This window comes from Neomonachus schauinslandi, chromosome 2, assembly GCF_002201575.2.
Source record: "Neomonachus schauinslandi chromosome 2, ASM220157v2, whole genome shotgun sequence".
Lineage (NCBI taxonomy): Eukaryota > Metazoa > Chordata > Mammalia > Carnivora > Phocidae > Neomonachus > Neomonachus schauinslandi.
Genome location: NC_058404.1, coordinates 120,202,285 through 120,218,052, shown reverse-complemented (window position 1 = coordinate 120,218,052; position 15,768 = coordinate 120,202,285). Strand labels below are relative to the sequence as shown.

General features: G+C 34.3%; 1 protein-coding gene across 1 annotated transcript in view; it reads left to right on the top strand.

Moving 5' to 3' along the window:
- BANK1 (B cell scaffold protein with ankyrin repeats 1) overlaps positions 1-15,768 on the top strand; it is a 270,561-nt gene that overhangs the window by 35,796 nt on the left and 218,997 nt on the right. The window contains 1 exon segment of the mRNA XM_021680373.2: positions 14,860-15,014. Within this exon segment, the coding sequence (XP_021536048.2) occupies positions 14,860-15,014 (155 nt within the window).

Here is a 15,768-nt window from a genome sequence, read left to right as displayed (position 1 = left end):
GACTTTTATTCCCACCTCTCAAAAATAATCAGTTAAGATAACTGTGATTTTTCTTGTCATATTATATATATGTACAAATAGTATATTTATATATGCATATACACTTACATATATTTATGCATGTACATATGTATGTGCATATATCAGAACACATATGCATATATAGGCTTTTTTATTCAGGTAACATTATAACAAAAATTTTCTCATGCTACTGCAACTTCATATGGAACACTGCTCAAACTATACATTTTATGAATCTCTATTCAAATTAATCTATGCTTTTTCTTTATCGTAACAAAAGAATAACAACATAAACTGGCAAATTGCTGAATATGTCAAGGTTGAGTGTGCATTATCATACTTAGGTATTTCAATGGAATATTTTGTAAGACAACAACAACAAAAAATCTTTCCTCTACTCATGAATTCTATATCCCATGTAAAATTTAACACTCAAACTTGGAATGATCAGTTCACACAAATATTTTTCTTGTAGCTTGATTTTGAAAATATAGCAAATAGATTCAAAGCTTTACAATGTTATTCATTAAAGGTAATAAATGAAAGTCTGATGGTCAGTTTTGTTTGCAATCTTATTCAACAGATCTTGGCTTTATTTCATTCTGGACAATCTGCTTAAAGGAATTATCTTGACACATGTTGAACTTCTTCAGAGAGGATGTAATTAGAGTTTGTTTCATTACCTGGCCTTTCAGTTCCTTTATCTCAGTGCTTCGTATATCCAGACAGAGGAGATAATGTTGATATAATGATGATTCTAAAACTGACTTAGCAACTCTCAGAAAACATAACAATGGAAAATGTGTAGGAAGAGAGGAAGCTTAGTGCTTTCTAAGCTATGGTGATTTTCTCTAGCTTTGTTCAGTTCCGTGTTTTCAGAGTCACACTGACTGAAACACAGATGTACCTTTTTAAGACAGTCAGGCAGACAGTGTACTAGATAAATTACTGGCCTTGAAATTCAAGCCACTACTACCCCCGCCCCCATAATAAAAGCTAGTCATGGATTAATTCAGTCATTAAATCAGGCAACAAATACTTACAGCGTCTACTGTGTGAAAGGCCCTTTTGTATGCACTGGAGACGCTGAGGTGAAGGAAAAGAACTAACTGCCTGATCTCAAAAGCTTGACTTCTAGATGGATGGGCAAGAAACAAGGAAACAAGTAAATACATGATATAATTTCAGTTAATGGTTTATGCTATGATAATGTAATGGAAAGTTATCACACTAAGGTAGAAGTTGTTACTGCATATTGCTTCTCAAACTTCATTGTGCATTCAGATCACTGGGGATCCTTTTAAAATGTATATTCTGATTTAGCAGGTCCAGGGCAGAGGCTGGGAGTTTGCATTTCTAATAGGCCACTGGTCTGAAGACCACACGCTGAGTTGCAATGTATATATAGTACCATTTCTGTGCAGCAAGTTTGACTAAGAGGTCAGTAGAAAAAAGCCCCTTAAAGGAAGAGTGGGTAGTAGGTGATGGATTAGGAAAAGGGAAGGGAAACGCTAGGAAAAAGGAGAAAATATAATAAACAAAATGAAATGGAAATGCAGGTAAGAATGGAACACACAAGCCACCAAAGAAATCATCTCCTTACACACGCTTTGCCTCAGAAGTATCCCTACATGTTATGAACTAAAATTAAAAGGTAAAATATCAAGAGTCAAGTATAAATTTGCATTCATGCTAATGTTTGAGAGATTTTAGCTGGTAGAGTTTGTGCAATTAGAGTGCCAAGAAAGAAATGGGCATTTAAAACAAAGTAGATTTATCTTCTTATTGGAGACCAACATCTGCTTGGCTATACTGAGTAATATTCATCTTTGTATGTGTTTGGTAGGTAAGAAGTTTTATTGTTACCAGTATTATTTTTGTCTTGGAGGTAGCCTTGAATGAAATATTTCTTATTTAGTGTCCACTATAATGTACAACAGACAACAAAGATTGATTGAGAATGTGGAAATGGAAGGTGCCTGGGTGGCTCAGTCAGTTAAGCATCTGCCTTTGGCTCAGGTCATGATCCTGGGATCAAGCCCCATGTCAGGCCCCCTGCTCAGCGGGGGAGTCTGATTCTTTCTCTCCTTCTGCCCCTCTCTCTACTCATGCTCTCTCTCTTGCTCACTCTCTCTCAAAATAAATAAAATCTTAAAAAAAAAAGATTGTTTAAGAATACTAGTGACTAGACCAATATGTTGGTAAAAATTACATCTCTTTGTACAGGACATTTATTTTTTTTAACCCCTTGGAGAAATTATGTGTTTACTTCCCTGAATGGTGTAGAGTATTATAGTTTTGGTTTTGATCATTAAAACTCCAGAAAAGCATGCTAGGTTTTGTACTGGCTTAAGCACACTTAATAAAATCAACAGTACTGTGATGATAGAATCATTTACCAAGATTATAAATTTGACAAAAACAATGATACTCAGTTGTTGAAATTCCAGGGAAATGTTGTAGTCCTTTCTAAATAATAGTTGGATTATAAATTGAGAAAAATTGATTTAGAATCTTTTGAAAATATAAAATGTTGTTTTATGTTTTATCTTTCATTTGATGTAAGAAATCAGACAAAAGAGAAGGAAACTAAAATTGAATGTCTGTTTTAGGCCTGACACATCATACATATTATTAAATGTAATGAAAACAGTCCAACAGGAAGGGCACTATTTATGCTGTTAAGTAATTGAGGATACTGAAGTTCATAATACATAGTACTTTTCCCAAGGTTACTTGGGAGGACAAGAGGGTTTTATTAGTAGTAGGTATATTTCTTCTAGATTAGTTTTTGTTATTGTTGTTGTTTCCAAAACATTTATGATGAAAAGTGAACCTTTGGTTTGTCTGTTAACTATTGCCAGATTTGAAGAGTCTTTGGAGGAATAGCGCTTTTTTTTTTTTCCAAATCAATATAGCAAAAGCAATTCAAATATGATAAAAATAAGATTCCACTTTTTTCCAGTCTTCACCTAGTTTTGTTGATTATCTGAAAACCTGTCCTCATGTCAAATGAGGATTTAATCAATCGACAAATAAATAGAAACAAAATTTTAAAAATCTAAGCTAAAAATTATACTTCTTGAAAAAAAAAATTATTAAAGAGTGTCTGTTTTGGAAAGCATATGGCAAGCTTTAAAAATTACATATATGGGCACCTGGGTGGCTCAGTTGGTTAGGCATCCAACTCTTGGTTTCAGCTCAGGTCATGATCTCAGGGTCCTGGGATTGAGCCCTGCCTTGGGCTTGTGCTCAGTGGGAAGTCTGCTTGAGATTCTCCCCCTCTCCCCTCCCTGCTCTCTCTTTCTGTCTCTCTCTGAAATAATAAATAAATATTTTTAAGAAAATTACATATATACCCATTTTTGTGACTTAATTCATAAAGGAAAATTTATTTTCTAGTGCTTTATTATTTTACAAAGCTTTACTATTTATTAGTTTGCAGTGCAATTTTATTGGTTGTTAAGAAAAATACACAAAATTATCTTGCCTTAGGGTATCTATAGTTATTTTTGCCTAATATTAAATTCATTTTAAAAGAGGAGAGTTAGGGGAGGAGGGTAGGGGTATGGGTTAGCCTGATGATGGGTATTAAAGAAGGCACATATTGAATGGAGCACTGGGTGTTATACGCAGACAATGAATCATGGAACACTACATCAAAAACTAATGATCTAATGTATGGTGATTAACATACCATAATAAAATAAAATTTAAAAAAATGAAAGAGGAGAGTCACCTTTGTTCTAGATGATATATTTTAGAATTGTTTAGATCACCTTAACATAGAGATGATTTGTGAAAAGCTGATTCATTTCACATACTAATTGCAGAGCAGTGCTTCCTACCCATTTTTGTCATGACCCATAAAGAAAATAATCTTTTCTATTATTTCATTTACATGTGTAGAGGAGGGGTAAAAAAACATGTGCTCAGTCTATAATCTTAATCAGTTAATTTTATTCATCAGTTATTCTTGATCATTCAAATCATTCAACTATTTGAGGAATGTATATAGTTCAATCTGTAAAACAAATAATTTTCATTATAGAAAAACCAAAATATATATTATTTATATTAAATATTATTAATTAACATTATTAGTAATATATATAATAAAATTACCCATAACCCCATCAGTCAGAAATAACCACTCTTGATATTAATGGAATATGTACATCTATATCTATATCTATATCTATAGATGTACATTTTGGCTGTTCTAACGAATAGATCTAATAATATATAGACATAGATATATATATATTATTAGATCTATTCGTTAGAACAGCCAAAATCTGTACACTGACAATATCAAATGTTAGTGAGGATTTGGAGCAACATGAACTCTCATATATATATTAGATATAGATAGATACAGATATATATGGCCAATGTATATGTCTTACCTACCAATCACATGAGGTTTCAACATATATATATATGGCCAATGTATTCTTACACATTCAAGAATGTATCTTAAATCCCTACCACATAGTTCTATATATGTATACTTTAAAAGACTTTATTTTTTTAAAGCAGTTTTATGTTTACTTGAAAAATGAGGGAGATAGAGATTTCCCATATACTCCATACACCCCACCCCGACAACATGCATACCTACTCCCATTATCAACTTCACTCACCAGAATTTTCCACCACTTAAGGATGGATCTGCATTGACACATCATAATTACCTAAAGTCCACAGATTATTTTAGGGTGCACTCTTGGCATTGTATAATCCATGTGTTTGGACAAATGTGTAATGACAAGTACCTTTCACTATGGTGGCATACGGAGTATTTTCACTGCCAAAAAAATCTTCTGTGTTCTGCCCATTCACCCCCACCCCACCCCAGACCCCTGGCAACCCCTTATCTTTTTACTGTCTGTATAGTTTTGTTTTTTCCAGAATGTCATATAGTTGGTATAATACAGTATGTAGTCTTTTCAGACTGACTTCATTCACTTAGTAATATGCATTTAAGGTTCTTCCATGTCTTTTCATTGCTTGATAGTTCATTTCATTTTAGCTGTAAATATTTCATTGTCTGGATGTACCACAGTTTATCCATTCATCTACTGAAGGACATTTCAGTTGCTCCCAAGTTTTGGCAGTTATGAAGAAAGCTGTGCTATAAACATCCATGGGCAGGTTTTTGTGTTCACATAAGGTTTCAACTGATTTGGGTAAATGCCAGGGAGCATGATTCCTGAATTACATGGTAAGACTATGTTTAACGTTGTCAGAAACCACCAAACTATTTTCAAAAATGGCTGTACCATTTTGCATTCTCACCAGCAATATATGAGAGTTCATGTTGCTCCAAATCCTCACTAACATTTGATATTGTCAGTGTTCAGATTTTGGCTGTTCTAATGGATAGATGTGTACTGTTAATTTTTTTTTTTAATTTGGATTTACCTGATGACATATGATGTGGAGCATCTTTTCATATGCCTATTTGCCACCTGTATATCTTCTTTGGTAAGGTATTTAAGATTTTTGGCTGATTTTCTAATTTTGGTAATTTTTTGTTTGTTTGTTTTTTGTTTGTTTTTTTGTTTAAGAGATTTTTGAATATTTTTCAGAAGAGTCCTTTATTAGATGTGTCTTTTGCAAATATTTTCTCCCAGTGTATGGCTTATCTTCTAATCCTTTAGATATTATCTTTTGCAGAGGTTTGTTTGTTTTTTTTTTCATTTTAATGAAGTCCAGCTTATCAAGGATTTATTTCATGGATCATGTTTTTGGTGTTGTATCTAAAAAGGCATCACCATACTCAGAGTTGTCTAGGTTTTCTCTTTTCTTATCTTCTAGGAGTTTTATAGTTTTGCATTATATATTTAGGTCTGTGATCCATTCTGAGTAGTTTTTGTAAGGATGTAATATCTGTATGTAGGTGCATTTTTTGCATGTAGATTTCCAGTTGTTCCAGCACCGCTTTTTGAAGAGACTCCCTTTGCTCCATTGTATTGCCTTTGCTCCTTAGTCAAAGATCCATTGACTATTATTATGTGGCTCTATTTCTCAGCTCAGCTCTCTGTTTTGTTTTAATCATCTATTTGTCTGTTTTCTTGCCAAGACCACACTATCTTGATTACTGTAGGTTTATAGTAAGTGTTGAAGTTGGATAGTGTCAGTTTTCCAACTTTGTTCTCCTTCGATATTGAGTTGGCTATTCTGGGTCCTTTGCCTCTCCATATAAACTTTAGAATCAGTTTGCCCATATCTATAAAATAACTTGCTGAGATTCTGATTGGGATGGCATTGAATCTATGGGTTAAATTGGGAAAAACTGACATCTTAACAATATTGAGTCTTCCTATCCATGAACATAGACTATCTCTCCATTTTTTTTAGTTCTTACTTGATTTTGTTCATCAGAGTTTTGTAATTTTCATCATATAGCTCTTGTACATATTTTGTTAAATTTATACCTAAGTGTTTCACTTTTGGGGGTGCTAATGGAAATGGTATTGAATTTTTTTCAAATTTTTTCAAATTTGTTAGTATATAGAAAAACAATTACTTTTTTTGCATATGAACCATGTATCTTGCAACCTTGTATAATTGCTTATTAGTTCCAGGAATTTGTCAGTGCCTTTGGATTTACAACATAGACAATCATATTTCTCCCAGCAAAGAAAGTTTTATGTCTTCTTTCCTAATCTGTGTTTTGTTTCCTTTTCTTGCCTTAGTTGTATTAGCAAGAACTTCCAGTAGAATGATGAAAAGGAATAGTGGAAGGGGACATTTTTGCCTTCTACATAATCTTAGTGGAAAAGCTTTGAGCTTCTCACATTGAGAATGATGTTAGCTGTAGGTTTTTTGCAGATGATTCTTATCAAGTTTGGGAAGTTTCCCTCTATTCCTAGTTTACTGAGAGTTTTTATTATGACTTAGTATTGGATTTTGTCAAGTACTTTTTTGCATCTATTGATATGCTCATGTGATTTTTTTAATTTTTTAGTCTATTGAGGTGATGTATTATGCTAATTGATTTTTGAATGTTTAACAAACTTGCAAAACTGGAATAAATCCCACTTGGTCATGGTGTATAATTCTTTTCATTCTTTGCTTTCAATTTGCTAATATTTTGTTGATGGTGTTTGCATCCATGTTCATGAGAGATTGGTCTATGGATTTCTTTTCTTGTAATGTCTTTTTTATATGTCTACTAAGATTCCTTCTTTCTTGTAACTTTTTGGTATTAGGGTAGAGCTGGCCTCATAGGATGAGTTAGGACATACTACCTTTGCTTTTAGCCTCTGAAAGCAGTTGTAAAGAATTGGTATAATTTTTTTTCCTTTATTATTTGGTAGAATTCACCAGTGAACCTATCTGGGCCTAGTGCTTTCTGTTTTGGAAAGTTATTAATTATTGATTCAATTTCTTTAATAGAAATTGGCTGAAGACCTATTCAGATTGTCTGTTTCTTTTTGTGTGAGTTTAGAGAGATTATGTCTTTCCAGAAATTGGTCCGTTTCATCTAGGTTACCAAATTTGTTGACATAGAGTTGTTTATAGTATTCTTTTATTATCCTTAAAGTGTCCATGGGATCTACAGTGCTGTCCCCTCCCCCTCTTTTATTTCTCATGTTAGTTATTTGTGTCTTCTCTCTCTCTCGCCTCTCTCACTCTTTAGTAAGCTTGGCTAGAGGCTTATCAATTCGGCTGATTTTTGCAAAGAACCAACTTTTGGTTTCTTAGTTTTTTTCTATTGATTTCCTGTTTTCAATTTCATTGATTTCTACTCTAATTCTGCTCTAATTTTCTCTTTTCTTCTGCTTGTATTTAATTTGATCTTCACTTTTTAGTTTCAAAAGACAAAACTTGGATTTGATTTTAGATCTTTCTTCTCTTCTAATATATGCACTCAAGACTAAATTTTCATTCTGATTAAAAATATCTTTGTAATTTCTTTTGAGATTTATTCTTTGATCCATGTGTTATTTAGAAGAGTGTTTAATCTCCACATATTTGGGGATTTTCCAGTTATCTTTCTGTTATTTATTTCTAATTTAATCCATTGTGGTCTGAGAGCAGACACTGTATGCTTCATTTCTTTTAAATTTGTCAAAATGTGTTTTATGGCCCAGAATGTGGTCTACCTTGGTGAATGTTCCATGTAAGCCTGAGAAAAATATGTATTCTGCTGTTGCTGGATGAATTAGTCTATAGATGTTAATTATATGCAGTTTATTGGTGGTGCTATTGAGTTCAGTTATATCCTTACTGATTTTCTGCCTGCTGGATCTATTTCTGAGACAGAAGTATTGAATTCTCTAACCATGATAGTGGATTCAACTGTTTCTACTTGCAGTTCTGTCAATTTTTGCCTCACACCATTTGATGCTCTGTTCTTAGGCCCATGCACATTAAGAATTGTTAAGTCTTCTTGGAGAAACTCCTTTATCATTATATAATGTCCTTTTTAATCCCTGATAACTTTCTTTACTTTAAAGTCTGCTCTGTCTGAAATTAATATAGCTATTCCTCCTTCTTTGATTAGTATTAATATTGTATATTTTTCCCTGTCCATATATTTTTAATCATTATATATCTTTATATTTAAAGTACGTTCCTTGTATACAACATATAGTTGGGTCTCATTTTCTGATCTACTTTGACAACGTCTGTCTTTTTATTGGTGCATTTAGATCATTGACATTCAAAATGATTACTGATATAGTTGGATTGATACCTACCATATTCATTACTGGTATTTTTTTTCCCTTGTTCTTTGCCTTTGTTCATATTTTGTCTTCCACTCTTTATCTGTCTTTTGTGATTTTAATTGAGTGAGCATTTTATATGATTCCATTTCCTCTCCTTTCTTAGTATATCAGTTATCCTTTTTTTCCCCAATTTTTTAGTGGTTTTCCTAGTTTGCTATATACATTTATAACTAGTTCAAGTCCACTTTCAAATAACACTATACCATTTCACGGATAGTATTATTACCTTACAATAGCAAAATAATCCTAATTCCTCCCTTCCATCCTTTGTATCATTGCTGTCATTCATTTTTATATATACATATACATGTACATATCATATACACATAAACATACATACTCAAATACACTGTTGCTATTATTATTTTGGGCAAACTATAATCTGTTAGATCAATTACCAATAAGAAAAATAAATGTTTTTATTTTACCTTCAGTTATTTCTTCTTTGATGCTCTTCTTTTCTTTATACAGATCAGATTCTGACCTATATTATCTCCTTCTTTCTAAAAAACTTCTTTTAATTTTTCTTGCAGGCAGGTCTACTAACAACAAATTATCACAATATTTGATTTTCAAAGAAAGTCTTTATTTCTCTTTCACTTTTGAAGGATAGTTTCATAGTGTCCAGAATTTTGTGTTTGTGGGTTTTTATTATTATTTTTGTACACTTTAAAGATTTCACTCTACTTTCTTCTTGCACATGGTTTCTAAGGAGAAGTCAAATATCATTCTTGTTTTTGTTTTTCTATAAGCAAGTTTGTTTGTTTGTTTGTTTCTCTATGTTCCTTTAGGGTTTCTTTTTTCTTTGTCTTTGATTTTCTGCAGTTTAAAGATGATATCCTTTTTTAGAATTTTTCTAGTTGGTGTTCTCTGAGCTGCCTAGATCTACGATTTGCTATCTGACATTAAAGTGGAGAAATTCTCAGTCATTATTCTTTAAGATATTTCTTCTGTTCCTTTTTTTCTTCTACTTCTGTTATTACCATTACATGTATGTCACACATTTGTAGTTTCCCATAGTCCTTGGATATTCTGTTCTATTTTTTGTTTTTGTTTTTGTTTTAGTTTATTTTTTTCCTATTTGCTTTTCAGTTTTCAAGGATTTTATTGATGTATTCTCTAGCTCAGAGATTCTTTCCTGTCATGTCCAGTCTACTAATAAACCCATCAAAGGCATTCTTCATATCTGTAACAGTGTTTTTAATCTCTAGCATTTCTTTTTGGTTCTTTTCTACACGCTCCATTACTCTGCTCATATTGCCCATCTGTCTTGCATGGTGTCTACTTTATATATTAGAGCCCTTAGCATATGAATCAGAGTTGTTTTAAGTTTAATTCCAACATCCTTGCCATATCTGGTTCTGATGCTTACTCTGCCTTGTCAAATTTTTTTTTTGCTTTTTGATATGCCTTCCAATTTTTCTCAATAAACATGATGTACTAGGTAAAAGGAACTGTGATAAATAGGCCTTTAGTAACATAGTAGTGAGGTATGGGGGTAGGGGAAACTTTCTAGAGTCCTATGATTAGGTCTCAGTCATTTAGTGAACCTATACCTCTGGACCATGAACTTCACACGAGTTCCTTAGTTTTTTTCTCCCCCCTTATGTGTGACAAGATGGCTGCAGTGGGCTATTGTTGGCTATTTCTCTTCCCCAGGTCACTTAGACTCTGATAATACCCCAGTAGTTTAGACTGTCATTAACCAGTCTGCCCTGAGGACAAACCTTTCTTAGAAAAACAGTGCTCTGGAGTATTTTGAAATGGTTTCTCCCTCCCACTGCCGGAAGCAGAGGGGAATTTTCTCTAGTATTTTCTGTGGGAATCTAGTCATGCTCCTGGAGGTAAATCTCAAAATAATGCGGAGCCCCTCCTTTATTTGCCTGCAGTTCTTAACTCTCAGATACGTCCACACTGAGCATCCAACAATTCATCCATTACAACTGAGGTTTCCTTACCCTGGCACTGGTTCCTGGGGTGGCTTTCACTCCTGACTCTTTACTCTGTAAGTTAAGACTCCCTGTATTTGCCTGACTGTCTCTCCAATTTGGGGACAGCAGTTTGTCACCCCTTTCTTAAGGATCAAAGAAGAGTTGTTGATTTTTCAATCTGTTCAGCTTTTTGTTAGGAGTGGTGATTTCCAAAGCTCCTTACATGCGGAACCTGAAACCAGAAGTCCTGTACTTTTTATTTTATTAAATTGGGAACCTACTAAATTGATAATTTTGTAACTTGGAATTTTTTCAGTTATATTATAAACTTGTTCCTTATTGGTAAATACTCTTTGATGGAATTTTTATTGGCGACAGTATCTTTTTCGTAGTGCATATTTTTATCTAGTCCTTTATTGGTTAGACTGCTTCCAATTTTCTGCATTATAAACAGTACTTGTGTGAATGTTCATGGAAATAAATCTTTTTGTATGGTCATGATTATGTCCTCAGGGTAAATAAAAGAGATCTTCCTAACCTAATGCCACAAAAGAATTTAGCAGAAAACATCTAGATACTGCCGTGGTAGAGTAACTTCCACCTCCTTCTAAGGTGATTACATAAAATCAATTTCCTTGTTCTTTCATCAATTCACAAAATTATTGAGCCAGTTCTACACAACCTTCCTTCTACTGTTTTGGTGTGTGTATGTGTGCACGCACATGTTTGTGTGTGTGTGTATGTGTGTGGGGGGAGAGAGAGAGAGAGAGAAAATGAAACTGCTAATGAAAGTATTTTAAATTGTTAGAGAAATAAGGTCTATTTTTTTCTTTTTTTAATTTAAATTCAATTAGCCAACATATACTACATCATTAGTTTCAGATGTAGTGTTTGCATATAACACCCAGTACTCATCACATCACATGCCCTCCTTAATGCCCATCACCCAGTTACACCATGCCCCCACCCCCTTCCCTTCTGTAACCCTCAGTTTGTTTCCCAGAGTTAAGAGTCTCTCATGTGGGGGGTGGGTGGGAGGGATGGGGTGACTGGGTGATAGACACTGGGGAGGATATGTGCTCCGGTAAGTGCTGTGAATTGTATAAGACTGTTGAATCTCAGATCTGTACCTCTGAAACAAATAATGCAATATATGTTAAGAAAAAAAAAAAGAAGAACATAGCAGGAGGGAAAGAATGAAGGGGGGGAAATCGGAGGGGTAGACGAACCATGAGAGATGATGGACTCTGAAAAACAAACTGAGGGTTCTAGAGGGGAGGGGGTGGGAGGATGGGTTAGCCTGGTGATGGGCATTGAAGAGGGCACGTTCTGCATGGAGCACTGGGTGTTATGCACAAACAATGAATCATGGAACACTACATCTAAAACTAATGATGTAATGTATGGGGATTAACATAACAATAAAAATTTTAAAAAAAAGAGTCTCTCATGGTTTGTCAATAAAGGCTATTTTTCATTTCAAGGAAGACTAGTACTTGGAAGAACCAGGAAATCCCGGGTATTTTTTTTGCTTTTATTCTGCAGCTTTCATAGGACAGCAATAAAAAAAAAAAAAGCACTGTCCTTAGATGTGGCATGGGGATAGCTCCTCTCTAGAGGGCATCTTTTTTGTTATTCTGCTTTACTGATAGAATTACCTCTATGAAGCTGGTGACTTCACTTTTTTTTTTTTTTTTTTGGATGAGATAGACAGCTGCTTCCATCTATATTGCCTTTGATCTTTTTTATCCTGTCAGTGTCCTTTTGCCACACACCACTAGGAACACACCTATACTTGAACTATTTGGATTTTTTGCTACCTGCAGTGAAGGGAAGGCACACCATAGAAAACCATGGGCCATCTCAGTGAAAGAGTATTAGAAAAGACTTACTATAGGATTTAGGCTTGTTAAGTGATTTGAGGGAGGTTTCAAGAAAGCCATTTGCAATGACGTGGATGGAACTGGAGTATGCTGAGTGAAATAAGTCAATCAGAGAAAGACATGTATCATATGATCTCACTGATATGAGGAATTCTTAATCTCAGGAAACAAACTGAGGATTGCTGGAGTGGTAGGGGGTGGGAGGGATGGGGCGGCTGGGTGATAGACATTGGGGAGGGTATGTGCTATGGTGAGTACAGTGAATTGTTTAAGACTGTTGAATCACAGACCTGTACCTCTGAAACAAGTAACACATTATATGTTAAAAAAAAAAAAAGATAGCAGGAGGGGAAGAATGAAGGGGGGGAAATCGGAGGGGGAGATGAACCCTGAGAGACGATGGACTCTGAAAAACAAACTAAGGGTTCTAAAGGGGAGGGGGGTGGGAGGATGGGTTAGCCTGGTGATAGGTGTTAAGGAGGGCACGTTCTGCATGGAGCACTGGGTGTTATATGCAAACAATGAATCATGGAACACTACATCAAAAACTAATGATGTAATGTATGGTCATTAGCATAACATAATAATAAAAATAAATAAATAAATAAATAAAGATGAATCTGAAAAAAAAGAAAGCAAGGCTTTGCAATAGTTTGCTTGCTGTAAAAAAGCAGTTGTAATTTTCTGATTTGATATATTAATGACTTTTATCCAAAATTAGGTGACCAACTATCCCAGTATGCCTGAGATTGAGGGGCTTCTTGGGACACAACATGTTCAGTGGCCAAACCAGGAAAATCCAAGGCAAGCTGGGAGGAGTAGTTTACCCTATCTAGAGGGCAAGCAAAATGAAAAGAGGCTAAGGCTGAAATTGGCAAAGAAGTAATAGCTACTGACAGGAGCTAGGATTTGGGATGTTTGGTCATTTTTGTGATTTTGGCAATGTTCATGTTTTTGCTTGGATTCAGACATGACTACAAAGTGATCTCTCATCTCTGACTTGATCCATCATGGTGACAGGGTGGCCGTGTCTGATGTTGCTTTCACTAGGAGAACATTGGGCCAGCTCCCAGCAACACCAAGGTTTTTACACAGGGTCAGAGCAATTTCTAGCTGTCAGGGGCTGTTTTCCTTTTTTCCAGTTCTCTTCTTTATGGATTTGAGGGATACTTTTGGAATTGACCTAAGAGTTTACACATGTGATCTAGTTGCTAGAGACTTGGTTTCAGCCACATTGATCTGTACCCTAATGAGATGCTTTAGCTTTGAAACATTGAGTAATAAAACAGTTATCCATCACCCTTAACACAACTGTTTTTTTCTTCAATAGAGAAAAATGTTTTAACATTTGAGAACAAATGCTAAGTTACTAAATGTTAAAACAAGAAGAAATCAAATATTCTTTCCCCTTGAGATTCAAAACTCACATTAGCATATTTCACTGTTCTTAGTAATACTGCTGTAAAGAAACCTAGCTTATCTGATATAGAACAAACGTACTTTTCACAGAACATATAAACATTTGCATGAACATTAATATTTCACTATTAAACCAGTGTTGTATGGATATACTAGTTTATTTAGTGATGTTTCCCAGTTGTGCTTTTTGTTTTTAAAAATTAGAAATATATTTAAGGAGTAAATAATTATTCTGATTTAAAATAAAATAAATTTTCCATGGGGCGCCTGCGTTTTGCCAAAATCACATTGCCAAAATCACAAAAATGACCAAACAGTCGGTTGAGTGTCGGCCTTCAGCTCAGGTCATGATCCCAGAGTCCTGGGATCCAGCCCCCCATCGGGCTCCCTGCTCCACGGGAAGCCTGCTTCTCCCTCCCCCACTGCCCCTGCTTGTGTTCCCTCTCTCGCTGTGTCTCTCTCTGTCAAATAATAAATAAATACAAATCTTAAAAATAAATAAAAATAAAATAAATTTTCCTATTTACAGTAATTGAAAAGATAGTTTCATCTTTTTCAGGTTTGCTAATTTAATATTAAGAAAAATGTTAAATGGTGGTTAGATTTTTTTTGAGAGAAAACCTTAAACTAATAAATGAACATATATAGTTGGTGTAGTTTAGTCACTAAGGTTATAATACTAGTTAAATTGTGAAACATTATTTTAATTATTAACATTCAGCTATCTTAAACTATTCTGTTGTCCTGTATATTAATTAAATTAATTATTTAGCAATTAATCTTTATAACAATGGTGGAAATAATATAACCTTAGCTATGTTATAATCATGATATAGTTCACATTCATGAACTTCTCTCTAGATTCTGACGACTACCTTGAGGTCAATATTCCAACAGACCTAGGAGTGGAACATTCTGGGGAAATAAGTAAGAGAAAGGAAATTGAAGAATTATCAAAAGCTTCAAGAGACACCATACCCCTGGCAATGGTGCTTCCTACTGAAATTCCATGTGAGGTGAGTAAGATACCTTGTTATTTAAGTGGCTGGCTCTATTGTTTTCATAAATATTGCATTTCACTAGAATGTAAGCTCTAACATAGCTGGGCACTTCTGTTTACTTTGTTCATGGCTGTGTCCTCAGAACCCAGAACAATATCTGGCTATTAGTAGGCATTTGATAAATATTTGTTGAATAATTTAATATTGGAGAATATATGAAAGCCTAATTTTATCAAGTGGTATTTTACATGTTGCCAAAAGATATATAATTGTTATATATACCAAGCCACTTAAAATAAAAGTTGGATTCATATTAACCAGATTAAGGATTTTATTTTTATAAATGGAAGCATATTCTTGAATAGGATTTGAGAATACTTATATTCTAGGATCACCGATTTTTCAATTCTGAATCATGTATTAAAGGCCTACATTATTAAGTGGAAATCATGTATTAAAGGACCACCTAGATGAGGTGGTCCTTTCAGGAATAAAAGGATAATGTAGCAGGGGATGGAGTGTGGATTTCTGAGGTAACTATATGAGTACATGTCTTCCTCCTAAGTCATCCTTGGAATGAACTACTAAAATAAACATACTGGTAGAGCTTGACCCGAAACTGGGTCTACATAATCTCCAGACAATAGAAAGATGCTGGTCCTCAGTGTCTGTGGTGTCCTTCAGTGGAACATGCCAAAGATACAGGAGAACGGGAGAGCCTTGGAAGTTGCATGAAAGGGTCCTTCTGGGAGAAGCCAGTGGATTTATG